This window comes from Cupressus sempervirens, chromosome 6 (genome assembly GCF_028749045.1).
Source record: "Cupressus sempervirens isolate cs-2001-9-10 chromosome 6, ASM2874904v1, whole genome shotgun sequence".
NCBI lineage: Eukaryota > Viridiplantae > Streptophyta > Pinopsida > Cupressales > Cupressaceae > Cupressus > Cupressus sempervirens.
Window position 1 is genome coordinate 505,000,965 of NC_143123.1, and position 21,283 is coordinate 505,022,247.

Here is a 21,283-nt window from a genome sequence, read left to right on the forward strand (position 1 = left end):
TTAAGCATATACATCCATAGCATGAAAGTAAAAAAATATTCAACACATGTATGACACAAGATAATTGGTTACCTAGAAACCCTCCAAGGAGAAGGTAAAACTAGGGTGGGGATGACATCCACAAATCTCCACTACTGTAGTAATAAAGTGTATCCAATGAAGGTTACAATGTTTTGATCATAAAACATGATCTACCCTGTGAAAGGTTTTCCTTGTTAAAGGCTTACAAGATTGTTAGATATTACTCTGTTAAAGGATTTCAAAACCCTATTAGAAGTGTGCCTAGTAAAATGACTTTAACTTTCAATGAAGTAAGCGCCCTGTTAAAGGATTTACAATAGCATATTAAGACTACTCTATTAAGAGATTTAACTGACTCACCTATTAAAATGTCTCAGCAATGATCCTTTAGTTAGGACTCTATTTCTTGATGATAGATCACTTCTTTCCTAATGTATACTTGATCCTTTTTTATCAGATCTATCTCTGTTGTCTTCTAATTCCTTTCCTCTATTCTCCTCTAACTAATTCTGCTATGTATCACAACTCCTTAGTCACCATGAATGCTCTGTTTGTGCATGCAAAACTTCTCTCTTTTCTCATTACTTCATTCATAAAAAGTTTAGGGTTTTTCTTCCTTAAGAAGACTTAGGTGACTTAGGGTTAGGTATGAGTCAATGATTGTGCTTCACCCATAGTGTCACTCAATCCTTCCCTTTTTCTAATTTGCTACATGCAATGCATAGGAATTCACAATAAAGATTCATTCTTATCATCTAAGTTCACAAAACAATCCTTACATTGGCTAAAAAATGGTTTACATAGAAGTTTGTGCCATTACAAACAACTATGTCAAAATTGTATAACTCAGCATCTAAAGTCCTTGATTCTCAACATCAACTACAACTTCAATGTTGTCACTCAACATCTAAATGGCTCAACATCCATTGATCACTTGACATCTAAATAGCTTAGCACATACTATCTACACTTACTAGTTACTCGGCACATACTAAATATCTCTCACTTAGCATATACTATCTAACAACTTATGCTCAACATGTATTAATTTTTCGGCATGAACTAAGTAAATGACTTAAGTATATTGTCACTCATATGTCAAAACCAATATGAGATTAACAATCACCCCCTTTGACATGAGTGGCAACATACTTGGTCATGCATGAATAATCTTAAACCTTTCAAGCATAACTTAGATAATATCCACTTACATATAAAATTTCAAAAACTTCAAAATTTTGCAAAAACTTCTGACTCATCGATCATACCTCAAAATTCAATAACTCCCCCTAAGTTAACTGTGATGTTCTATATTTGAACCAAAATCATTCCTCCTATTAAGTAGATTTGTATAAGTTGATCTATGTACTCTATTTCTATCATTGACTCCCCCTTTCTCAAAAATAGTAGCTCCCCAAAAATATTATCTCCTTCATTATCTCTCCCATACTTCTTTTTCTCTTATTTCTCCCCCTTTGTGATACTTATTTCAAAGGGTTATACACTTATAGTGTGTTTGTCCAAAAATGTTTTATGGAACTCAAGCATAATTTTCAAAGCAATATCCCAATTGTCACAAGCTACCTCCAATAATTTGATTTAGATGGCTAGCTCAACAACAAGGTGTACTAAGCCTTCATGAGTAGAAATATATGAACCTTTCTTCATGAGTGTTTGAGAAAAGGCTAGTTCCTTGTGTAGTATCTTCATATGTGGAGTCAGTATAGACTAGATGCTAATCAAGTTAGCCTTTATGTTTTCTTCATTTACATGTGGCATTGCTAATTGACTTTGGGAGTTTAGGAGATTCCTGAAATGTTTCTCATTGTGGGTTGGAGACCTTGTTAGAGTTATGTCAGTTGACTACATATGACTCTCCAAATTTATTATGTGGCTCCTAACTTGCTATTGAAAAGTGTTGGATTGAACAATTTGGTGTATAAAAAGAAAATGTTCTCTAGTACCTTCTTCACATTGTCAACTTTGGTTGGTAACTCAACCTGTGATAGTGCAATAGCACTTGATATCTTTTCATTAACCTTATTTTTAAACTTTCTTTTCGAACAAGTAATTTCACATTTGAATCCAAGTTCATGTCATTAACCTTCTTGACTAAGCTAGTTAACTGCACTATGATAGGCTTTGTTTCTTCTGGTGTTGGTAGGGTAAATGCATCAAGAAAATTTTCCTTGATATCTAGAAAATCTTGCTTCTTCCTATGTTCCCTTATGAGTAGTTCTTGGTTTTTCTTCTTTGCAAGAGCATCTTGTAGTATACTCATATGTTCAATAGTGATGGTTGCAAGATCAAACTTCTGCAACTCAATCACTTTATCCAAGTTCACATAACCAAATCATGTAACTTCATCTACCTTGGATATGCTTGGACTTGGCCTTGATGATTGTAAAGGTATAGCTTCTATACTCGGCCTATGAAGAGCTTTACTTGGAGAAATAGCAGTTTTTGGCAAAGTCACCCGTGTTTGTATTTCTTCTTGCTCCTCAAGTTTTGTAGTCAAACCTAGCTCTTCAATCCTGTCCTTAGCTTTCTCTACATTCTTAATTGCACCTTGATCTTGTGTCATATGTGCAGGAATAAAACCTTGTCCTATTTGTGCTTATGTTCTTTCATTCTCTTCTTTTTCATCTTTTTGCTCTCCATTTGTCTCATCCTTGTAGTCTTCTTTTTCCTTTTTATTGTCTGAGACTAGAGCACTTTGTACCAATATATTAATAGTAGAATTTATTGTCTCCTTCCTTTGATATACTACAATAGGTAATATAGCTTTTACCATGGTGGATTGAGGAGAGGCTATAGATGTCTCTTGTGTCTGAATTTCTTCCCCTGTAGATGCCTTGTCTGCCTTCTCAATCTCATCAACACTTACCAGTATGGGATTTTCACAAAGTTTTTCTTAGGTACTGGATTCTATCAATATCTTCTTCAAGTCTTCCTCTATAAGGGGGTTGATGTTCTGAGTGATAGTATTAGAAACATCCTTAATCTTTATAGTATTAGTGTCTGTATTCAACTCATGTTGAGGAATGACACTCGAAACTAGTGTATCTAGTACACTCTATTCTGTCTTCTTCTCAACCTCAGTTAGTGCCTATGTGTCTATGTTCATTTTAGTGTCTTCCATACCTATATCTTTTTTAGTGTCTTCTTTGTTAACCTCATTTACTTGTAGTTGTTCATCTTTGTCGTCACCTATCTCAATAGGTGTCTACTCTATTGTCTTGGGTGTTGTCAAACCATATAATTCCTTCCACATCTGGGTGGTCTTCTATACAACATCCTTAATATTATTCTATAATATGCTAAATGCTCTATATTTAGGTTCAAATTTCCCTATGTGCTTCTTTATTGCCTTTTTCATGTTGCCCTATTCAATTCTGGCATCACTTGTGCAAGTGTAATCTCTCTGATTTGTCTTTTTCATTGAGACTATATTGCCACTTGTTCTCAACTCTGTCATATAGATCTTTTGGTAATGAGTTGGCAATCTTGATCAAAGTCTGTTTGAATGTTACCATTATGGCATATATTGACTCCTCTACTTGGTTCATCCCAATTTTTCCAAGTTTATCAAACTCAATATGTGTGAAACTAGATAAGTCATCATTATTCTTTATATTTTCACACATATTGTCTAAATATAAGGAAGGATTGTGACTTACCACTTTGAGTTGGTTGTTGTCATTAGATTTTGTCCTCTTTTCATCAGATTTAGTTGAGCTATATACTTTCTCCTTGGTCTCCTTTCAGACTCTTCTTCTTTACTAGCTAATCTATCCCTCTTCTCTTTTAGATTTTCTGCTTCTTGAGCCTTTTTAGCAGTAGATCTTGTGCTTTCCCTAGTAGTAGGAACTATAGGCTTAGGTTGTGTGGGTTTTACAACTTTCTTTTTCTTGATCACTAATAGAGTCTTAACTTTTCTCTTCTTTTTCTCATTAGTTGTAGGTGCTTCACTGGATTCTTCTCCCTTAGCACCTTCTTCAATTTCTACCTCTTCTACTTGATCTTCACCTTGACCTTGAGTAATGGACAATGGTGCTTGGGTAGGTACATCTTCACCTTCTTCATCATCATCTTCTTCTTATTCTTCTTCTGCCCCCTTATCAAATTTCTCCTTGAGTTCCTTGAACATTTTATTCTTCTTTATCATAACTAAGGTAGTCTTTAAATCCATTGTAATTTTAGATTTAGAAACATCATAATTTCTAAAGGTTGTAGCCTTCTTATCTATTTCTTCTACAAGTAATGTTGTAATAGCTGCAGAGGCTTCATCCACATTAATCTCATAGCCTAGTAGTCTTAGCCATCTTACTCTTGGGACTACAACCTGTACATATGAGAAATGAGTATCAACTAGACAACAAACATCATTGGAATGTTTATCAAATAGTGAAATTGTTATCCTCCATCTTTGCTTCATTGACTTCTTAAAATATTTAAAGTAGCTAGTCATTACAGACTTAAAATTTTCTCCAAGTTTCTCAATAAATTCACCTATTTGCACTTCAATAGATCTGTTTGTCTTCCATGCAATTTTACCAAAAGTAGGGAACATATTATGTACATAGAAGAATATACATACAAGAATTGAACCAAATTTGCATTGTGCACTCTTGGTCTTCCTTACTACTCCCAAAATTTCTATCAATTGTTGCAACTACAACTTGGCAAGGTCATAAGTATGATTCTTCTTAACTATCTTGTAGCCCATGTCAACAATAATACAAGGTACACTATTGAGGCTGCTAGATTGATAGAATTTGTGTGCTATAATCCTTACTACAAAAGCAATTAGGGGATCTGATATAGTGTTAATTGTCATTCCTCTTTTGTTCCACACTACCCTTGTATTCTTTCCAATAACTTCTTTTGCTTCACTCCTCATGGTTTTAGGTTGGTCTAGGGTTGGATACCCTATTACTCTATATAAAATCTTCTTTGTGATCTTCACCGGTCCATTTTTCAACCATATAGAATTATCATGAATTCTACTTAGAATTATCTTTATCCATTCTATTTTGAAGACGTTGGGGAAATTTAGGGCATTGGTTAACCCTTTCCTCTCTACAATTTTGAATTCATCTTTCACTACTCCATTTTTGCATATCTCCCATAGGTTTCTCTAATATCCATGTCACCTATGCTACCCACCTTGCATGTGTAGAAATATCTCACATCTTGAATCATTAAAACTTGTGGTGGTATCATTGATAATGCACCAGATGGATCTTGCTTGTAAGCAATACCAAGAATAGCTCTTAAGTTTGGTTGTTTGATCTCATTTCTTATCAATTATACATTCAAAACTTCCTTACCCTCTTTAACCTTAGTAGCTGAAGAACTAGATGCCATTACAAAAACCTAGGGTTTGCAAAAAAAATTTAAACTATCTAGCTTGGCACACAACAAATACCTTTGTAAATTTGTTGAGATGGTGTCGAGAAATTATTGTATCCTATTTGCAAATGCTTTGAATGATCTCTTCAGTTCACCTTTATCTCTTCGTGCTCTACTTTAAATTTGAATGATGCCAAATGAGTAGAAATCAATTATATAGCCTTTAAAATGTCACATTTAATGCTAAATTCTTACACAACTATAAGCTCAAATTCAATAGAAATTCTGACTCACTCGGCTTCCATGTGATTTTCCTCATGTTGGGCAACTACTATGAGCTTGTTCAACACTATCACCTTTGATAGCTCAACATCAACTAACCTTTCACTCGGTAGCTAAAGTGAAACTCTTCATGCTCAGTAGTAACATCAAAAATGAAAAAATTTAAAGATTTCTTCTAGATTCTTAAAAATACTTTGCATCTTTCTCCATGCAAATATAATCTTTTTAGAACTACATCCTTGGAATTAATGTATAGTATGTCTTTTAAGTATCAGTCACACACATACCTCTTGATTGCTTAATTAGAGGTGGTGTGATCACCTAAACCATTAAATGAAGTGATCCCATCTGAACTTGATGTGCTATAATCTTCCTTTCTCTTTCACATCTTGTTCATCTTATCTCTGACATTTTCAACATCTACCTTTCCTTTTCCTTTGTTGAACTCATTGCTTAGTGTCTTTAACCTTGTTGGACAATTCTTGCTTATGTGACCAGTCTTTAAACAACTTAAATTTGTAGTTTGACTCAACCATCTTTTGTAGTCACTTATGAAATGTTTTCTTATGCAATTTTCAGCAACATGTCCATACTCTTGATTATAGTGACAACTATACCTAGTACTATAATCCCAATTATAAGAGTTGTCATTGTGCTTTACCTTTGTCTGCTTGTTTGATGACCATTTAGGCTTGGATTTGCACTCATATGCTCTATGTCCATACTTCTGATAGTTATAGCAATATCCTTCAAATCTTTGTGTGCTTATGGTCTTGGTTCTGCATTCATGTACCTGATGTCCTTGTTTGTTGTATTTGTGGCAATGACCCATGAACTTCTTCTTAGGATTCTAATTTGTAGTCTTGCTCCTGCAAACATTGGCAATATGACCTATCTTACCACAATTATGACAAGTAGGTTTGGACTTTTTACAATTGTTACTTCTTTCTTCACCACCTTTGGATGATTCTCCTTCTGTAATGCTAGTGTAACCCAATCCAAAAGTATCATTTTTGGATCTGGGAGATCTCATCAATTGCTCAAAGTACTTGATGGCTTCACTTGGTTTGTTGAAACTTTAAGCAAACTCTTTTTCTCTTTTTAGATCATTTCTTAGTTGTTCATTCTGTAACTTCACTGTTGTGATCTCAATATCTTTTCCATTCAATTCATGCTTTGTAATCATCATATGATTCAATGTTTTGAATTTCATGTGAGTAATCTTATTTACCTTTGATGTTTTCTCTTCTAGTCTATTGGTCAATATGATTTTGTCATCTTTAATCATGACTTTGTCCCCTTCAGCTTTCTTCTTTTTCTCAGTCACCTCACACAAAAATATTGATTGGACTTCTTGTTCTCTCTTGAGATGTCTAACCTCTTCAATTAAGGCCACATTCTTTGCCATCAGATCTACAACTACTGTATCAAATTCACTTGTGTTTCCATTTGCAAACAATTTAGTAGTTTCAATCTCTTGGTAATGTGTGTCATTCTCTTTGATAGCTATTTCATTCCTTCTCTTCAGTGATTGTTTTAACTCATTTTTTGCTTCATTTAGTTGATGTAGGGAAAGTTGTATTTCAATCTCAATTTGTAGACTTCTATCTCCAAGATTTTTCCTTAAAGCTGCAAAGCTTTACTTTCAGAGAACCTTGCTCTAATACCAATGGTTGGAAATACAATAGGAAAAGTAAACTCCAAGAGGGGGGGGGGGGAATTAGTGCTTCAAAATTTTAACCATAAAATCATTCACCTCACATCCATTTCATAATTCAATAAGTAAACTAAAATACCAGAATAAGAATATACATCAATAGCATAAAAGTAAAAAAAATTCAACACATGTATGACACAAGATATTTGGTTACCCAGAAACCCTCCAAGGAGAAGGTAAAATTGGGGTGGGGTTGACACCCACAAATCTCCACTACTACAGTAATAAAGTATATCCACTGAAGGTTACAATGTTTTGATCATGAAACAAGATCTACCTTGTGAAAGGTCTACCCTATTAAAGGCTTACAAGATTGTTAGATCTTACCTTGTTAAACGATTTCAACACCTTGTTAGAAGTGTGGCTAGTAAAAGGACTTTAACTTACAATGAAGTAAGCACCCTATTAAAGGATTTATAATAGTCTATTAAGAGATTTAACTAATTCACTTGTTAAAATGTCTCAGCAATGATCATTTAGTTAGCACTCTATTTCTTGATGGCAGATCACCTCTTTCCCGATGTGTACTTGATCCTTTCTAATCAGATGTATCTTTGTTGTATTCTAATTCCTTTCCTCTATTCTCCTCTAACTAATTCTACTATGTACCACAACTCCTTAGTCACCATGAATGTTATGTTTGTGCATGCAAAACTTCTCTCTTTTCTCATTTCTACATTCATAAAAAGTTTAGGGTTTGTTCTCCTTAAGAAGACCTAGGTGACTTAGGGTTAGGTATGAATCAATGATTGTGATTCACCCATATTGCTGCTTAATTCTTTCCTTTTTCTAATTTTCTACAGGTAATGCATAAGAATTCACAATAAAGATTCATTATTATCACCTAAGATCGCAAAACAATCCTTAAGTCGGCTCAAAAATGGTTTACATAGAAGTTTGTGCCATTACAAACAACTATGTCAAAACTGTATAAATCAACATCTGAAGTCCCTGATACTCGACATCGACTACAACTTCAATGTTGTCACTCAACATCTAAATGGCTTAGCATTCATTGATCACTCGACATTTGAATAACTCAGCATGTACTATATGTTTGACACTTGAGTGACTCGACACTTACTAGTTACTTGGCACATACTAAATATCTCTCACTCAACATTTACTATCTGACAACTTATGCTTGACATGTATTATTTGTTTGGCATGAACTATGTAAATGACTTAAGTATATTATCACTCATATGTCAAAACCAATTTGAGATTAACAAGGGGTGGGTGGTGAATCAATTATGCAATTAAAACAACTCTCAATATCTTCTTTAATTTGAAACATGTAAATAGTAGATGCAATAACTATAGAAAGATAACCATACACAATACCACTAGATTTGTGAACTAGGGAAACCCTAGTGGGAATGATGCCCACAAGATGTTGTACTAATATAAATATTCCTTTTGAAAATATGGACCCTATTAGGAATCAATAAAATACATTCAGTACATATGATTCCCTAGCTATTAGGAGACTTTGAATCTCTATTAAGAGATTCCAACTCTACTGGGAGTTGTTCTAGCCCTGTTAGGAGTTAAAAGGGACACATAAGGACCCATTATCCAAATAGCTTCAATACTATCCTAATGAATAATAGAAGTGTACATCAATAATTGTCAAACATTAGGTTCTCTTGTGAAATATAGTTCCTTGTAAGCTAACCATGCTTCAACTACATCATTCTCTACTCTGATCCAAAAGATATTTACATGTAAGCTTGCACAATACATCACACTATAAAAATGACCTTACTTATCTCTTTTACCATAAGGAAATGACATTTCCTTTATACCAAGACCAAAATAAAATTATTGAGTCAACTTTTAGACTTTCCTAGTTTACAATAATAATGTAGGACCAATTTAAGATATTACATGACATGTTACATTACAACATTTCATCTCTTTCACAATTATAAGTAATCTGTCAACTCACGGTCTTCATAACTTCACACTTTCTCATAATTTGAATATACATGATTAACCAAAGAATCTTCAACATGTCTCCAACCTTTTTCTAAGCTCACTCAACCAAATTCCATCTCTCTTAGTAGATAAAATCTAAACATCAGTATCTACTTTCTAGAAATGTTGTTTGAAAGCCGCCTTCACCAAATCCTTCATAACTTTGTTTAGTCTTCATATTTTTATACATGTTCTTAATTGTAGCATCTAGATGCACTCTAGAACATAATCCTATGTGTGCATAACTTGATCTACAATCTCAAACTACATAAAGACAAACTCTATATGTTGTTTTTTCAGTCTTCATAGAATAACCAATATGTTGACATTAATGAAAAAATCTGTCACAAAAGCCCTATTAGCTTACGAGGGCTGCTAGGATGAGCTAACTCTATCAACTGCATAGACTGGCAAAAAATGGAGACATTATAGTCCTTCCTCCCTAAGATTGCTTATCCCCAAGCAATCCCTTAGCAAAATGAACACACAATTCACCTGGATCCCAAAGGTAGAACTGTATACCATCCCTATTGTGTACAAGAAAATCATGTAGCACCAACACCCAAATAATGAACATCAACATCAGAATCATTTGAAAATTGACTAGAGGTGATAATGCAAGCAACAATCTATCGAAAATCAATGCAACTGATATACCAACTCTGTCCACACTTGAGTTCCCATCAAACTGATAATCACACCCAACTGCCCTATGGAGATGGTATCAATCACAAGTACCTGAATTAATAACACCAACTCCAACTTTTGCCAAAATATCCTGGTTGTGTAGGTACTGCAAGTGGTCTAACTTGCAGCTATCAATCCCATCTGCAAAAGATGGTGCTAACTCATCTCATAATGGATTGTATGAAACTAGAGCCAACCCACACTGACATGAAAGAAAGTCCTCTACCTGTGGGTCAAAAGAAAAAATTTGAGCACTCCTTACAGTGTAATACTGATAAAAACTCTCAATCTCTGTCAAGGGTTCATTATCATCAAACTAGGAATTAGAAGATGGATCCAATCTCTAACTTTAAACTATTGGTCGAGTAGAATCCTAGGCAACCCCCTCAGAAAACCCAACCTCAAAATCCCTATGGGGAAGCATAGTAGATAGAGTCTCTACAATCTTTCCCACCAACCTCTGAATAACACAAGAGCCTCATATGAGAGTACCCTCAGACACTTTGTATGAATCCTCCCTCATATCCACACTCTCCAATAGATACTCCATGAACGACTCTGTGCAGTAGAAATTATATGTGGAAGCATCCACTTGCTCCCCTGTGACCCACAATTGATCCCTTTGAAAATGTGGTACTACCAACTGTCCAATGCTATTAGCTATATGAGATGAAGAAATATATTCATTTCCAGTAGAAGGAAGCAAATCAACATGAGAGCCCAACTCCCTTGATACTCTCATCTCATCTGGATACCTAGTGCACCCATATCCTAGATGCATGTGTCAACCAAATCATCACATCCATCATCTCCAATCGTAGAAGAAAACTCACCACTAACCACAATATGCAATTGAACTGGATATGGGGTTGGTGTGGTCTAAACATGCTCCAACTCCACAGTCACCTCATCCAATTGTGACTGTGACTCTTAAAGAGCCCACTAAGTACACTGAAGAGAGTCCATAGTCACCTCAAGCTCTTGGGTGAACTCCACCACCTCCTCCTCTTTCTCTAACAATGTCTCATGATAGGTGCTACACCACTCTAGAAGGTAATTCTAGTCAACAACTAGTTGTGAGTAATTATGCTTCAAGATTCTGATAGCCTCTCAAAGTGTATGAACCTCTACTAGGGAAAGAGTACTATCGCCATGTTCATTAGACATAGGAGCACCCCAACCAAATGTAGGTAGCATTTGATAGACAACATCATGATGCCCAAGAAGTAAAGAAATGTTACTATCACTCACCTTTAATTGACTGGTCACATGATGTCTCTAGTAACCCCTGACTCCTATGCAATCTCTTTGTCTCACTAAATGCACCATGATAGGAAACTAAATCAAAACTACCCACTACAAGATCACTCACTACATGTGTGCTATCAAACTTGCACAACTCTGCATCTGAGATACAAATACTATGTACTTCAATCAACTCTTCATCTGAAGAAATGGAAGCCCTCACAATATCAATATCCTGACATGTCTCAACTTCCACCTCAAAAGATAGATCCTGTAAACAGTGATCTTGGGACCCATCCAAAACTTCCTCAGAGTCATCAGTTGATACCTAGCAAGGGATATCATACCTGATGCAGCTCATAGCATCATCAAATGTATCATCAGATGTGTCCATACTATCTACATCCACATCTCCTAATGAAGCCTCAACTGTTGACACTTGACTTTGCACACATGACTCAACGTCAACCTCTGAAACAAAAATGCTAGAGCATGAACCCACATATACTGACTCCTTTGTATCACCTGAATCACCAACATCATAGCTGGGTGACTCCATACATGCATCGGTCTCACATGAGGAAGCAACTACCTCTTGTACTGGAGCAACATTATGACAACTCACATACAAATCTCCAATAATAATCCCCTCCTCGAGAGAGTGTGAAGTATCAATAGTAACAACGACATCAACTGTGTCTACACTAATTGCAAAAACTTCTCAAGGAGCCTCAACTTGTGGAAGCTTAGTGCCTCTATCCTCTGCTGCCACAAACACAACCACATGTCCTTGTGAAATAAGTCCATCATCAATAGTCTAGATAGGACTAGTAGGTGTCATACTAAATACAAGTACATCTGCATCATGGATACCTATCGGGGAAAACTCAAGCTTCCTTCCCTACAACCTCAATGTCGGCCTTCTAAAGGCAAAAACCATATACCTCGCTACCCTCTCAACTATCGTTGGATTTGACAAGCTCTCTGCCAACCTCTGTTGATGAAACTTAAGTTTCTCAATACTCTCTTGCAAAGCATTCATTTTTATGCTAACTTCCTCATTACTCCACTAACTTCTAGAACTATCAATCCTATGTTTGTCCATAGCTAGAGAAATTAAAGTGCTAGTCACTCTAGAAATCAAATTTGAAAATCTTCAAAATTAGTACTAGACTAAATAAAAACTGAGCTCAATTCCTGCAGGCTAGTAGGAAACCACTCTAATACCACCATAAAAGTCCCAAGTAGGCTCCAATAGAATAACTAGTGTTGATGAACCAAGATCTTGTGTTTCTTAATTTTATTTATAACCTAGTAGATAAGATGAGTACCAAACAAATATTGACTCTAGCAATTCACTCCATATTTATTAACGAAGGGAAAAAACCAATATCTCATGAAGTTTAAGGGCTGGATTTCTAGAATTACATAATGACAAGCTTATATATTATTAAATACCAAACTCTAGACATATAAATCAAAACCTCACTTGAGAGGTAACTTGCAATGGTTAAATAGAGTCCTCACATCTAGTGCCAAAGCCAATTTGAAATGCCATAGGAAAGAAAATCAGATATCTCAGAAATACTCTAGGTGGCTAGCAAACACAAACACACGTGCCACTAAATTCCCCAATGAAGTTGCTGCTGGTTGGGTTGTAGTACCAACTTCAACTTCAATTAATGCACCCTCCAAACACTTGTGTAACTAGAACACTGACCCATCAAATGCCCCACACAAGTAAGAGTCTTTCATGTAGCCAGTTGCAAATCCGTTCCTTGTAGCCATCCAACTTCGAAGACACCACTATAAAAATTAGTTACAGCTGAGAACATTGCTACTAGATGATATACGACACCTTTCCTATAACACAACTTGACTTCCCAGCCATAAACTATCAAGATGAAAAGCATTCGAATCTCTTCCGATTTTAGTCTAACACCAACAGACAATCTCAAAAATATAGTGTAAACAGATAGGAGATTTTTCCAATCGTTATACCTCAGCAAGATTGTGACAATACTCAAAACAATAATACCAATCTCCTAGATACAAATAATCACAAATAGGAGATTTAATTGATGAAACCACTATACATCAATAGTGACTTCAAACATCAAAAACCCTTATACATCAGCAAGGGCACACATTTTAGAACTCAAGAAAAAGCCACAAAAGCAACAAAAGTAATTATATTTTCAAGCGTGCTTTTCCCAATGAAATGAGCTCTCATTTATAAGCTTTTGTTGGCAAAAGTTTCCCAAAAACTCCACTTTAGAAAAGGTGGAAGTTTCCCAAAAGAACTCAACACTAGAAACTTTTCAACTTGCTTTTTAGAAATATCTCTTAAAGTCATTATTATAATAATATAAATATTATTATAATAATGCAACTCAATGAATATTAAATAAATAAGAGCTCATGAAATTATTAACCTGATCAATTGCAGGTGACAACCAACTACCAAGCCATCCACTACGCCATTGAAAATTGCAACTTCCCATAATAGACTTACTAAAAATAGTAAGTAATCATTTGAGACCCCCAAAACACCCTGTTAGCTCACGAGGGTTGCTATGATGAGCTAACTCTATCAACCGCACAGATTGGCCAAAAATGGGGACATTACAATTTACAATAATAATATAAGACCAATTTAAGATATTACATTACATGTTACATTACACCATTTCATCTTTTTCACAATTATATAAGTAATCTTTTGGCTCGCAGTCTTCATAACTTTACACTTGATGATCATATATATGAATGTGCATCATTAACCAAAGCATCTTCAACATGTCTTCAACCTTTATCTAATCTTTCTCAACAAGATTCCATCTCTATTAGGAGATAAAATTCAAACACCAATACCCGCTTTCCAAAAACACTATCCAAAAGTTGCCTTCACCAGATCCTTCATAACTTTGTCCAATCTTGATATTTATGTACATGCTCTTAATTATAGCATCTAGGCATACTCTAGAATATAATCCCACATGTGCATAAGCTAATCTTCAATCCTTCAACTACATAAAGCCAAACTTGGTCTTTTACTTTGTCAATCTACACAGAATAACCAATATATTTATCAATGAAAAAATCTGTCATGAATGAAACACACAACTATTGAAAAATGTCTCCAACACTGCTAGAATACTCCCCCATAGGAATACTATCTGTATTCATGCTAACACAATATTCACCCAACAACCAAAAACTTACTTCAACATCTTCTTAAATAGCAAACTTTTTGCTTCTAGATTCTTCAAGTTTTTGTTGCTTAAACACATCCGTAGATCTCAGATTCAATATATTTAGTCACTTAGAAAACAAAACTCTCATTGAACTTTGTGCTCATCCTTATCTTGTGTCAATCTTCATCATCAAATCTTATTGTATTTTTCTAGCCATAGATCTTGTAACAAAATTTGAGTTTTCCCTTCAAACTTCTCAAACATTTTTTATTTTCATCAAAAGTTAGTCTTAGATTTCATCTTTCTTAAGTTGTTCTTCTAGCTCATACTCGATGAATATTATGTTTCACTCAAGTACATCACTCAGTTAACACATGAATTACTTAGTTAACACTAAACTTTAGCTTCATCTTCGCCCAATGCTTGATTAATATAGTAGTCACTTGATGAACACAATATTCCTTCTTTCAGCTTGTTACTTAGTGTAGCTTGTATAGCTTGGTGAATACATAGACTTCATCATCATATCACATGATTGTAAAACAATCAAACCAACATTACATTATCACAATCCAACTCATTCAAGTGCCCATTGAATACCATGCTTATCAACTCTATCATCATCATACTTTCTTCAAATCCTCTTCATCAATAAAATCCTCTTCATCAATCAAATGATATGACACTCTACTAAATTAGCATAATGTTTGGCCAACTAAGACTTTTCCATCAATGACAACATAACAATTGATATGAGTCTTTCACATACATTCATGACATTCTCAGTTACATCATTAGTTGGGGCTAACAACTTCTTTTACTCATGTTATAATCAGTCACACCTTTCAAGATATCCACACAATTAAATTTTATCAACCATACTATTTATAACCACTCCTCCTATTTAATTGCAGCTTCAAGTCTCCTATAAAGAGTAAAAATAGATGTAGAGAATTAATTGTTCAATCCAAAGTTTTCAATTCTCTTCTCTACTTTCACACAAGTGTAATAGTAGATTAAGCATGGTGATACCATGCTTTGTTTAGGTATATAATTATAGACATGATGATAATACAATTTTGCTAATAGATTGGATGTACAAAATTGGAAAGACAACTCAGTGGGCAAGGACTCCCCAAAAAACCTTCAACAATGGTATGTAGAGGTGACCTTTGGAAGAATACTCTATGAATATTAAGGGAAACCAAAGGCATTGATTGCCATTTTGATTTTCTCTTCTACTTCTGAAGCCCTTTGTTTTCTGCTATGAAGTTGTACTCAATACATTATGCACACTTCCATTGCAATTCTGATTTCTTGTTCTTCTACTCTATTAGCATTAGGTGAATGATATCATTCTATTGTACTAGTGACATTGTCTTGGTAGATCCTATAAGTGCTATGTTAGGATAATGGAAATGATACCATTTTATTGTTTGCTGTCTTTAATGCTTAAGATCAACTTGGAATGAAGAACTCAACACCCACCTATAAGTAGCCCCTGACACAATTTTGACTTTGACTGGTTATGATTTGGGTTGCAACCATTTTATGAATGCCCCTCATTATGTCATATTTATCATTGACTCGTGACATTGGAAGACTTGCATAGTCAATAACTATGAATGGAGGGAATTGGAAAAATAATCATAATTGTTTGGATAACACTTCTCAAATCAAACACAACCCATTGTTGGTTGGTTGCTATTGATATTTGTATTGTGCTATTAGTGTGTCTAATTATGACAATGACTAATATAAGCTACACATATTTTTTACATGATCTGCATGTAATGACTATTATTATTCACTCCAATAATAATATTATTTCCACATGCTTTCTACCAATTTTACTTTTTGACAACCAAGACTTAGCTAAGTGGGCGAAGTGCCACTATCCATGTCTCAATTTCAATTATCATAAGTTTTCTCAAATGTACAATGCAAGCTCTAATTCGTTAACGTACATTAAATTTTTAATCTCATTTGAAATTGGTTATTCCCCACAATTGATTTTTTAGAAATTGATTTAAAACAATTTTGATTCTACATAAAATGTTTGACTATATCAAGCTGTAATAGCTATTTCCAGTCTTCATCTTATACATGCCTTGAAACATTGTTCCCAAACTACACTTTAAATAGAACAATTCTTCCAACTTAAAAGTTTAATAATTATTATTATTACGCATACCGCTTTTAAAATATGGTCCTATACTGCCCCCTCACAAGCGCACAACTGCTGGTTTATTTCTACCAAACTCTTCCATGTGAACCGCTCTCTCTTTTCTGAATTTGTATAGTGTTTTAGAGACTAAAAAATGCATAAGCACAGCCATAAGACGATCAGATTTATACTGCAAGTCAACCTTCTCGAAAGCTTGAACCAGTTATTAATATCCCCAGCGCGATTCCCCGTCCGTCTTCTCTTTTCTTCCCGAAGGTCAAAGTGGCATATCACCTTTTTAAATTTATAGCACACTTAAAAAACTATATTCTAATAATAATAATAATTCGAGGAGTAATAGGGATGAAGTTGGCTGCGGTGGCCAACTTGCAATCCCACGTAGTTTACAGATCTGAGTAATTAATTCAGTCAACTAGGTATCTGGGGACACTTGTTTGTACTCATCGGATACATATGTGGGAACACATAATGCCCTTTTTTACTACGAGTATTGATTTGGCGTACCTCTTTTCTCATTGTCCTTCTAGTAATGCAGATGTACAAATGTACACACGTACCAAGTTTTCTAGGATGCACCCTTTGGTTTATTGGAGCACGAGGCGAAACCACTCTTATATGTAATCCAGTTTCAACTATGTTAAGGCTTTACGAGTTTAGACCTGTCTGAAGATCATTTATGAATCACGATGGGTACAGTCATAACCTGTAAAATGAATGTGGCGAATGCAGGATGTTTAATCCTTGTGTTTATCAATGCTTGCGCAGCTCTTCCCATGTGTATTGATTCAAGTCAGTGGATTTTTGCTTTGACCCATTCTATTTTGTGTAAGCACATCATCAATCAATATGTGTTGTTTGAATCGACACGCCTAATTGTATCTATGGGTATCAGGAGCACCTCAGCCTTCAGCATCTCTAAGTTTTTGCTCTGACGATGGGTATAAACAAAAAGGGTGCTGCAGTAAACAAGAAGACACGAATTTGTTGAACAAGTTCGAATCTATGAATGTGTCCCATACAGGGTGTGTTGGATTTATAAAGCAAATTCTCTGTGCTGTAAGTTAACCATTATATTTTTTGTTTGCTACAAGTTACTCTTTTAAGTCTTAATGTGTGCAGTCTAAATTCCAGTTACTTTTGTGCCTTTTAGCTTGTTGCTTTGGGAGTCGAAGTGAAATATTTGATTGATGGGACATGAATCAATAGTAGTTTTTAATCTAGCTGCACAAGCTAAGAGTCAAATATTGCTCAATAGTAATATCTAAAATTAATCTGATAAATGTAGAGAACCTTGTAAGAGAAACACAACATGTGCAACGTGGGAATCTTTGTGAAAAGCTAAGCTTGTCACCAGGGTTCAACGAGGTAGAAATCTTATTAGAAATCTGTACAAGCAAAAAATGTACAAGTAATCTAGGCTTGCAAATCTGAATTAGGTGTTACTGTTCATTAATGTGCATGAATGCAAAATGGAAATGAAGAAAATAAGTAATCAGAGGGATTTTCTTTTGCATTCACTGAAGAGAGAGAAAGAACTAGAACAATAAGGAAATAAAAGCCTTTAGAGAAAAACTACAAACAGATTCCGAGCTTTCTGTACAAGAATGAAATCCCGTTTTTTGCGGGTTTCTCTGAATCTATACAAATGCCCGTGGAGCAAAACAGGACCACTTATTCGATGTTCGTCTTATTTTATCCAGTGAGATCTCATACCCCGACGATGAAAGCATGCCCAGTGATACCAGCTCTGAAATCTCCAGTTGAATTAACCATCAACTGGGTAAGAGTGACTGGAATTTTGGGTGGAACGGACGGCAAAGTTTTTCATTTTCCAACTTTAGGATCACTTTTCCAAGAAATGCGAAATCCTTTGGAAACGAGAATGCCATGAGAGGCTTTTCCTGTATGGGGAACTGGAACTGGATGGTATGAAGAATGACAAGTCTCAAGGTCCTGATGGTTTCACAGCAAAATTGTATAAGATGCCTCCAAGAATAGTGATGCGAGCAGAATTTATTCCAAACTGATCAGTAGAATTAATTATTATAACAAAATGGGCATCAGATATCAATCGATACATGTAGCTTAACTTCTCTGTTCCCTTAACTCCAGGAATGCCATTTTTTTGGAATCTGAGGCCAGTTTAAAGTTCTGAAGCAGCTATTTCTTTGTTGCATCATGTCCACCATCTCTTCTCATGTCACAGCATGTTTTGGAATTATAATTCAAGGTGAACTAACACCAGTTGTCTACAAGAGCATTCGATAACCTTTTTATTGGATCTTCCGTAAATTTCCATCCTCTCTTCTTGTGTTTCTCTATCTATCATGAGGAGACTTGTAACATGTGGGAAGACTCTCTTATCGCTCAATTCCAATGACTACGTATCATTTGAGATCTATGTGAGCAGTGATCATGTTCAGTAGTAATTGTTGTGTGGATTGTGCCATTTATCTTAAATCATGGTTCCATGAGCTCTCTCTTGTTCCATGTGCATTATCGTTTCGATGTTATAATTTCAAAGATTGGCAAGATCACAGCCTTGAAATTTCAAAAATGAATTGCAACGATGAATACACAAACCAACAAAGCACTATTTGTTAGTCCTACAACTACTTTGAATGAAAATGTTTACTTTGTGCCTGTTTATGAATTAAAAGCTAGCAAGGAAACTTTGCAATGAAAGTTCTATGCAAATTAAGATAATTTAACACCATCGCTCACATGCTCCATACACACAACATTCAAAGCTTTAACAAAAACCTCCTCCAATCGTATAAAGTTCTAGGCCCCTTAATCACATAATTATTTCAAGTAGAGAAAATATCCTTACCTCAATAGTTTAGGGAAATGAGAGATCGGATACATCTGATCTTGATTAGGAGACAGTGGAGTCATGGGGTTTAGAGAAGTCATGGTCCTTTAATATTTTAAAATAACATAGCAAAATACACCATCATATTAATAGTCAAACCCAAATGTCGTGATATATATTTAACTTTAAAGTTAAAAAACAATAATTTCAACTGTCAACAATCAGCCATCATTGATCATTGATCAAATATCATATGGTTCATCAAAAGTATCATCATCATTAACCATAATTTTCTATTATATGACACTTCCTATAGGTATTCTGACTTGGGTTTACTTGACTTGAGAACCACTAATGATTATGATCTCTTTAGATTGTAGTCTCAATAGACCATAAATGACGTCTTATAGATAACAACTTGATGACTATCATATCCATGCCTCTTCTTAGAATACTTTGATACATAAGAAACTCTTCATAGAACACTATAATCTCTCTTTTGATACCATTATCACTTAAAAGTTTGCTATGACTCTCATGATGGCTTATTGGCTTATTTGTACATTGTCTTTGTTTGGTGCTGTATCCCAAGGTCTTTAAATGTAATAAGACTCTTCTTGAGCTTATAGGACCTTGGAGTATGACAAGAATTTGGATATGTCTTGAGGTATCCTTAATAAAATGGCCTTAAGATTTTAATGTGGTTCAAACCCTTGCTTACTATTATCTACAAAGCAGCACTCCTACACAACTGACAAATGCTGAAGGCAGCCATTTGATACTCTTGTAGACACAGTCCACTGTCCTTAACAATGATAAACATGAATCATGCATAGCTATAGATTTGAAAATTGATATGAAAGGGTTTTGATTTATATTAGACCTTCTATTTTGTTTCTAGCATAACAATCTGGTGATTAATCTTTGTGCCATGATTTGGACAATATTTTTACCATGATTATAGATGGGTTACGTATAATAAAAGTCAAAAAAATTTAAATACATCCAAATTCGCTAGCTGGACTTATCTGGAGGTGAAATACAACTTGGGTTTGCTTGGGATCATGTAAGTCAAACCCACAGGTTGTGGGCAAGACCCTGACCGAACCCACAGAAGATGAGGCTAGGACCCTGAATCTGGATGGAACCAGGCTAGGACCATGGGTGTGTAGAGGAAAGACCTGGTAACATAGACCTAGATACAAGATAAAGCTTAAAATTTGTATACACATAAGTATATTGCACTATATGTTCAAGCATTTGCAAGACTAACTTTTTAATCTGTTTTTGAAAACGTCATCCAGCCAAAATATCCTATGCACTTGAGCCCAAAGACTTTTTAAGATGAAGGGGTCAAGAAACAAATCTGTTGTGGACAATGCAATGGGGAGCCATCTATTTGAAATGGATCACAACACCGAAGCAACATAATTTTTACACTTAATAAGTATCCTATAAACCAAGTCCTGAAACATCTAACCCATAAAAATGAGTGTCAAAATAATTACACTGAAGATACACATTAGGAGTATTCTAGACATGCTTCTAAAACCACTGACAATATCAAGAATGGGGCATAACCCTTTCAGCCTTCAAATGCATGATTGAGAGTATGACACCATATTTCCATGTAGGAAAACAGTGTCCTGATCTCCATGGACTCTCCTTGATTGTAAAATCGAAGTTATGGAAAGGGCACCCAAGGAGATATTGAAAAGATTAACCTAGTAGAATAGCAAGGTTACATAACAATCCTTTTAAATCGTTTGGACAATAAAAAAGATCTGCATCAATAA

The 21,283-nt window shown here is 34.9% G+C and overlaps 1 protein-coding gene across 2 annotated transcripts in view; it reads left to right on the forward strand.

The window, feature by feature from the left end:
• The first annotated feature begins 17,309 nt into the window (after positions 1 to 17,309).
• Positions 17,310 to 21,283, forward strand: part of LOC149553235 (HIPL1 protein-like) — a 72,627-nt gene continuing 68,653 nt past the window's right edge. For both annotated transcript variants that reach the window (XM_089788703.1, XM_089788704.1), the window contains exons 1-2: positions 17,310 to 17,461; positions 17,565 to 17,728. In XM_089788703.1, the coding sequence (XP_089644829.1) occupies positions 17,359 to 17,461; positions 17,565 to 17,728 (267 nt within the window). In that variant the 5' untranslated portion in view covers positions 17,310 to 17,358. The remainder of the gene's footprint in view (positions 17,462 to 17,564; positions 17,729 to 21,283) is intronic.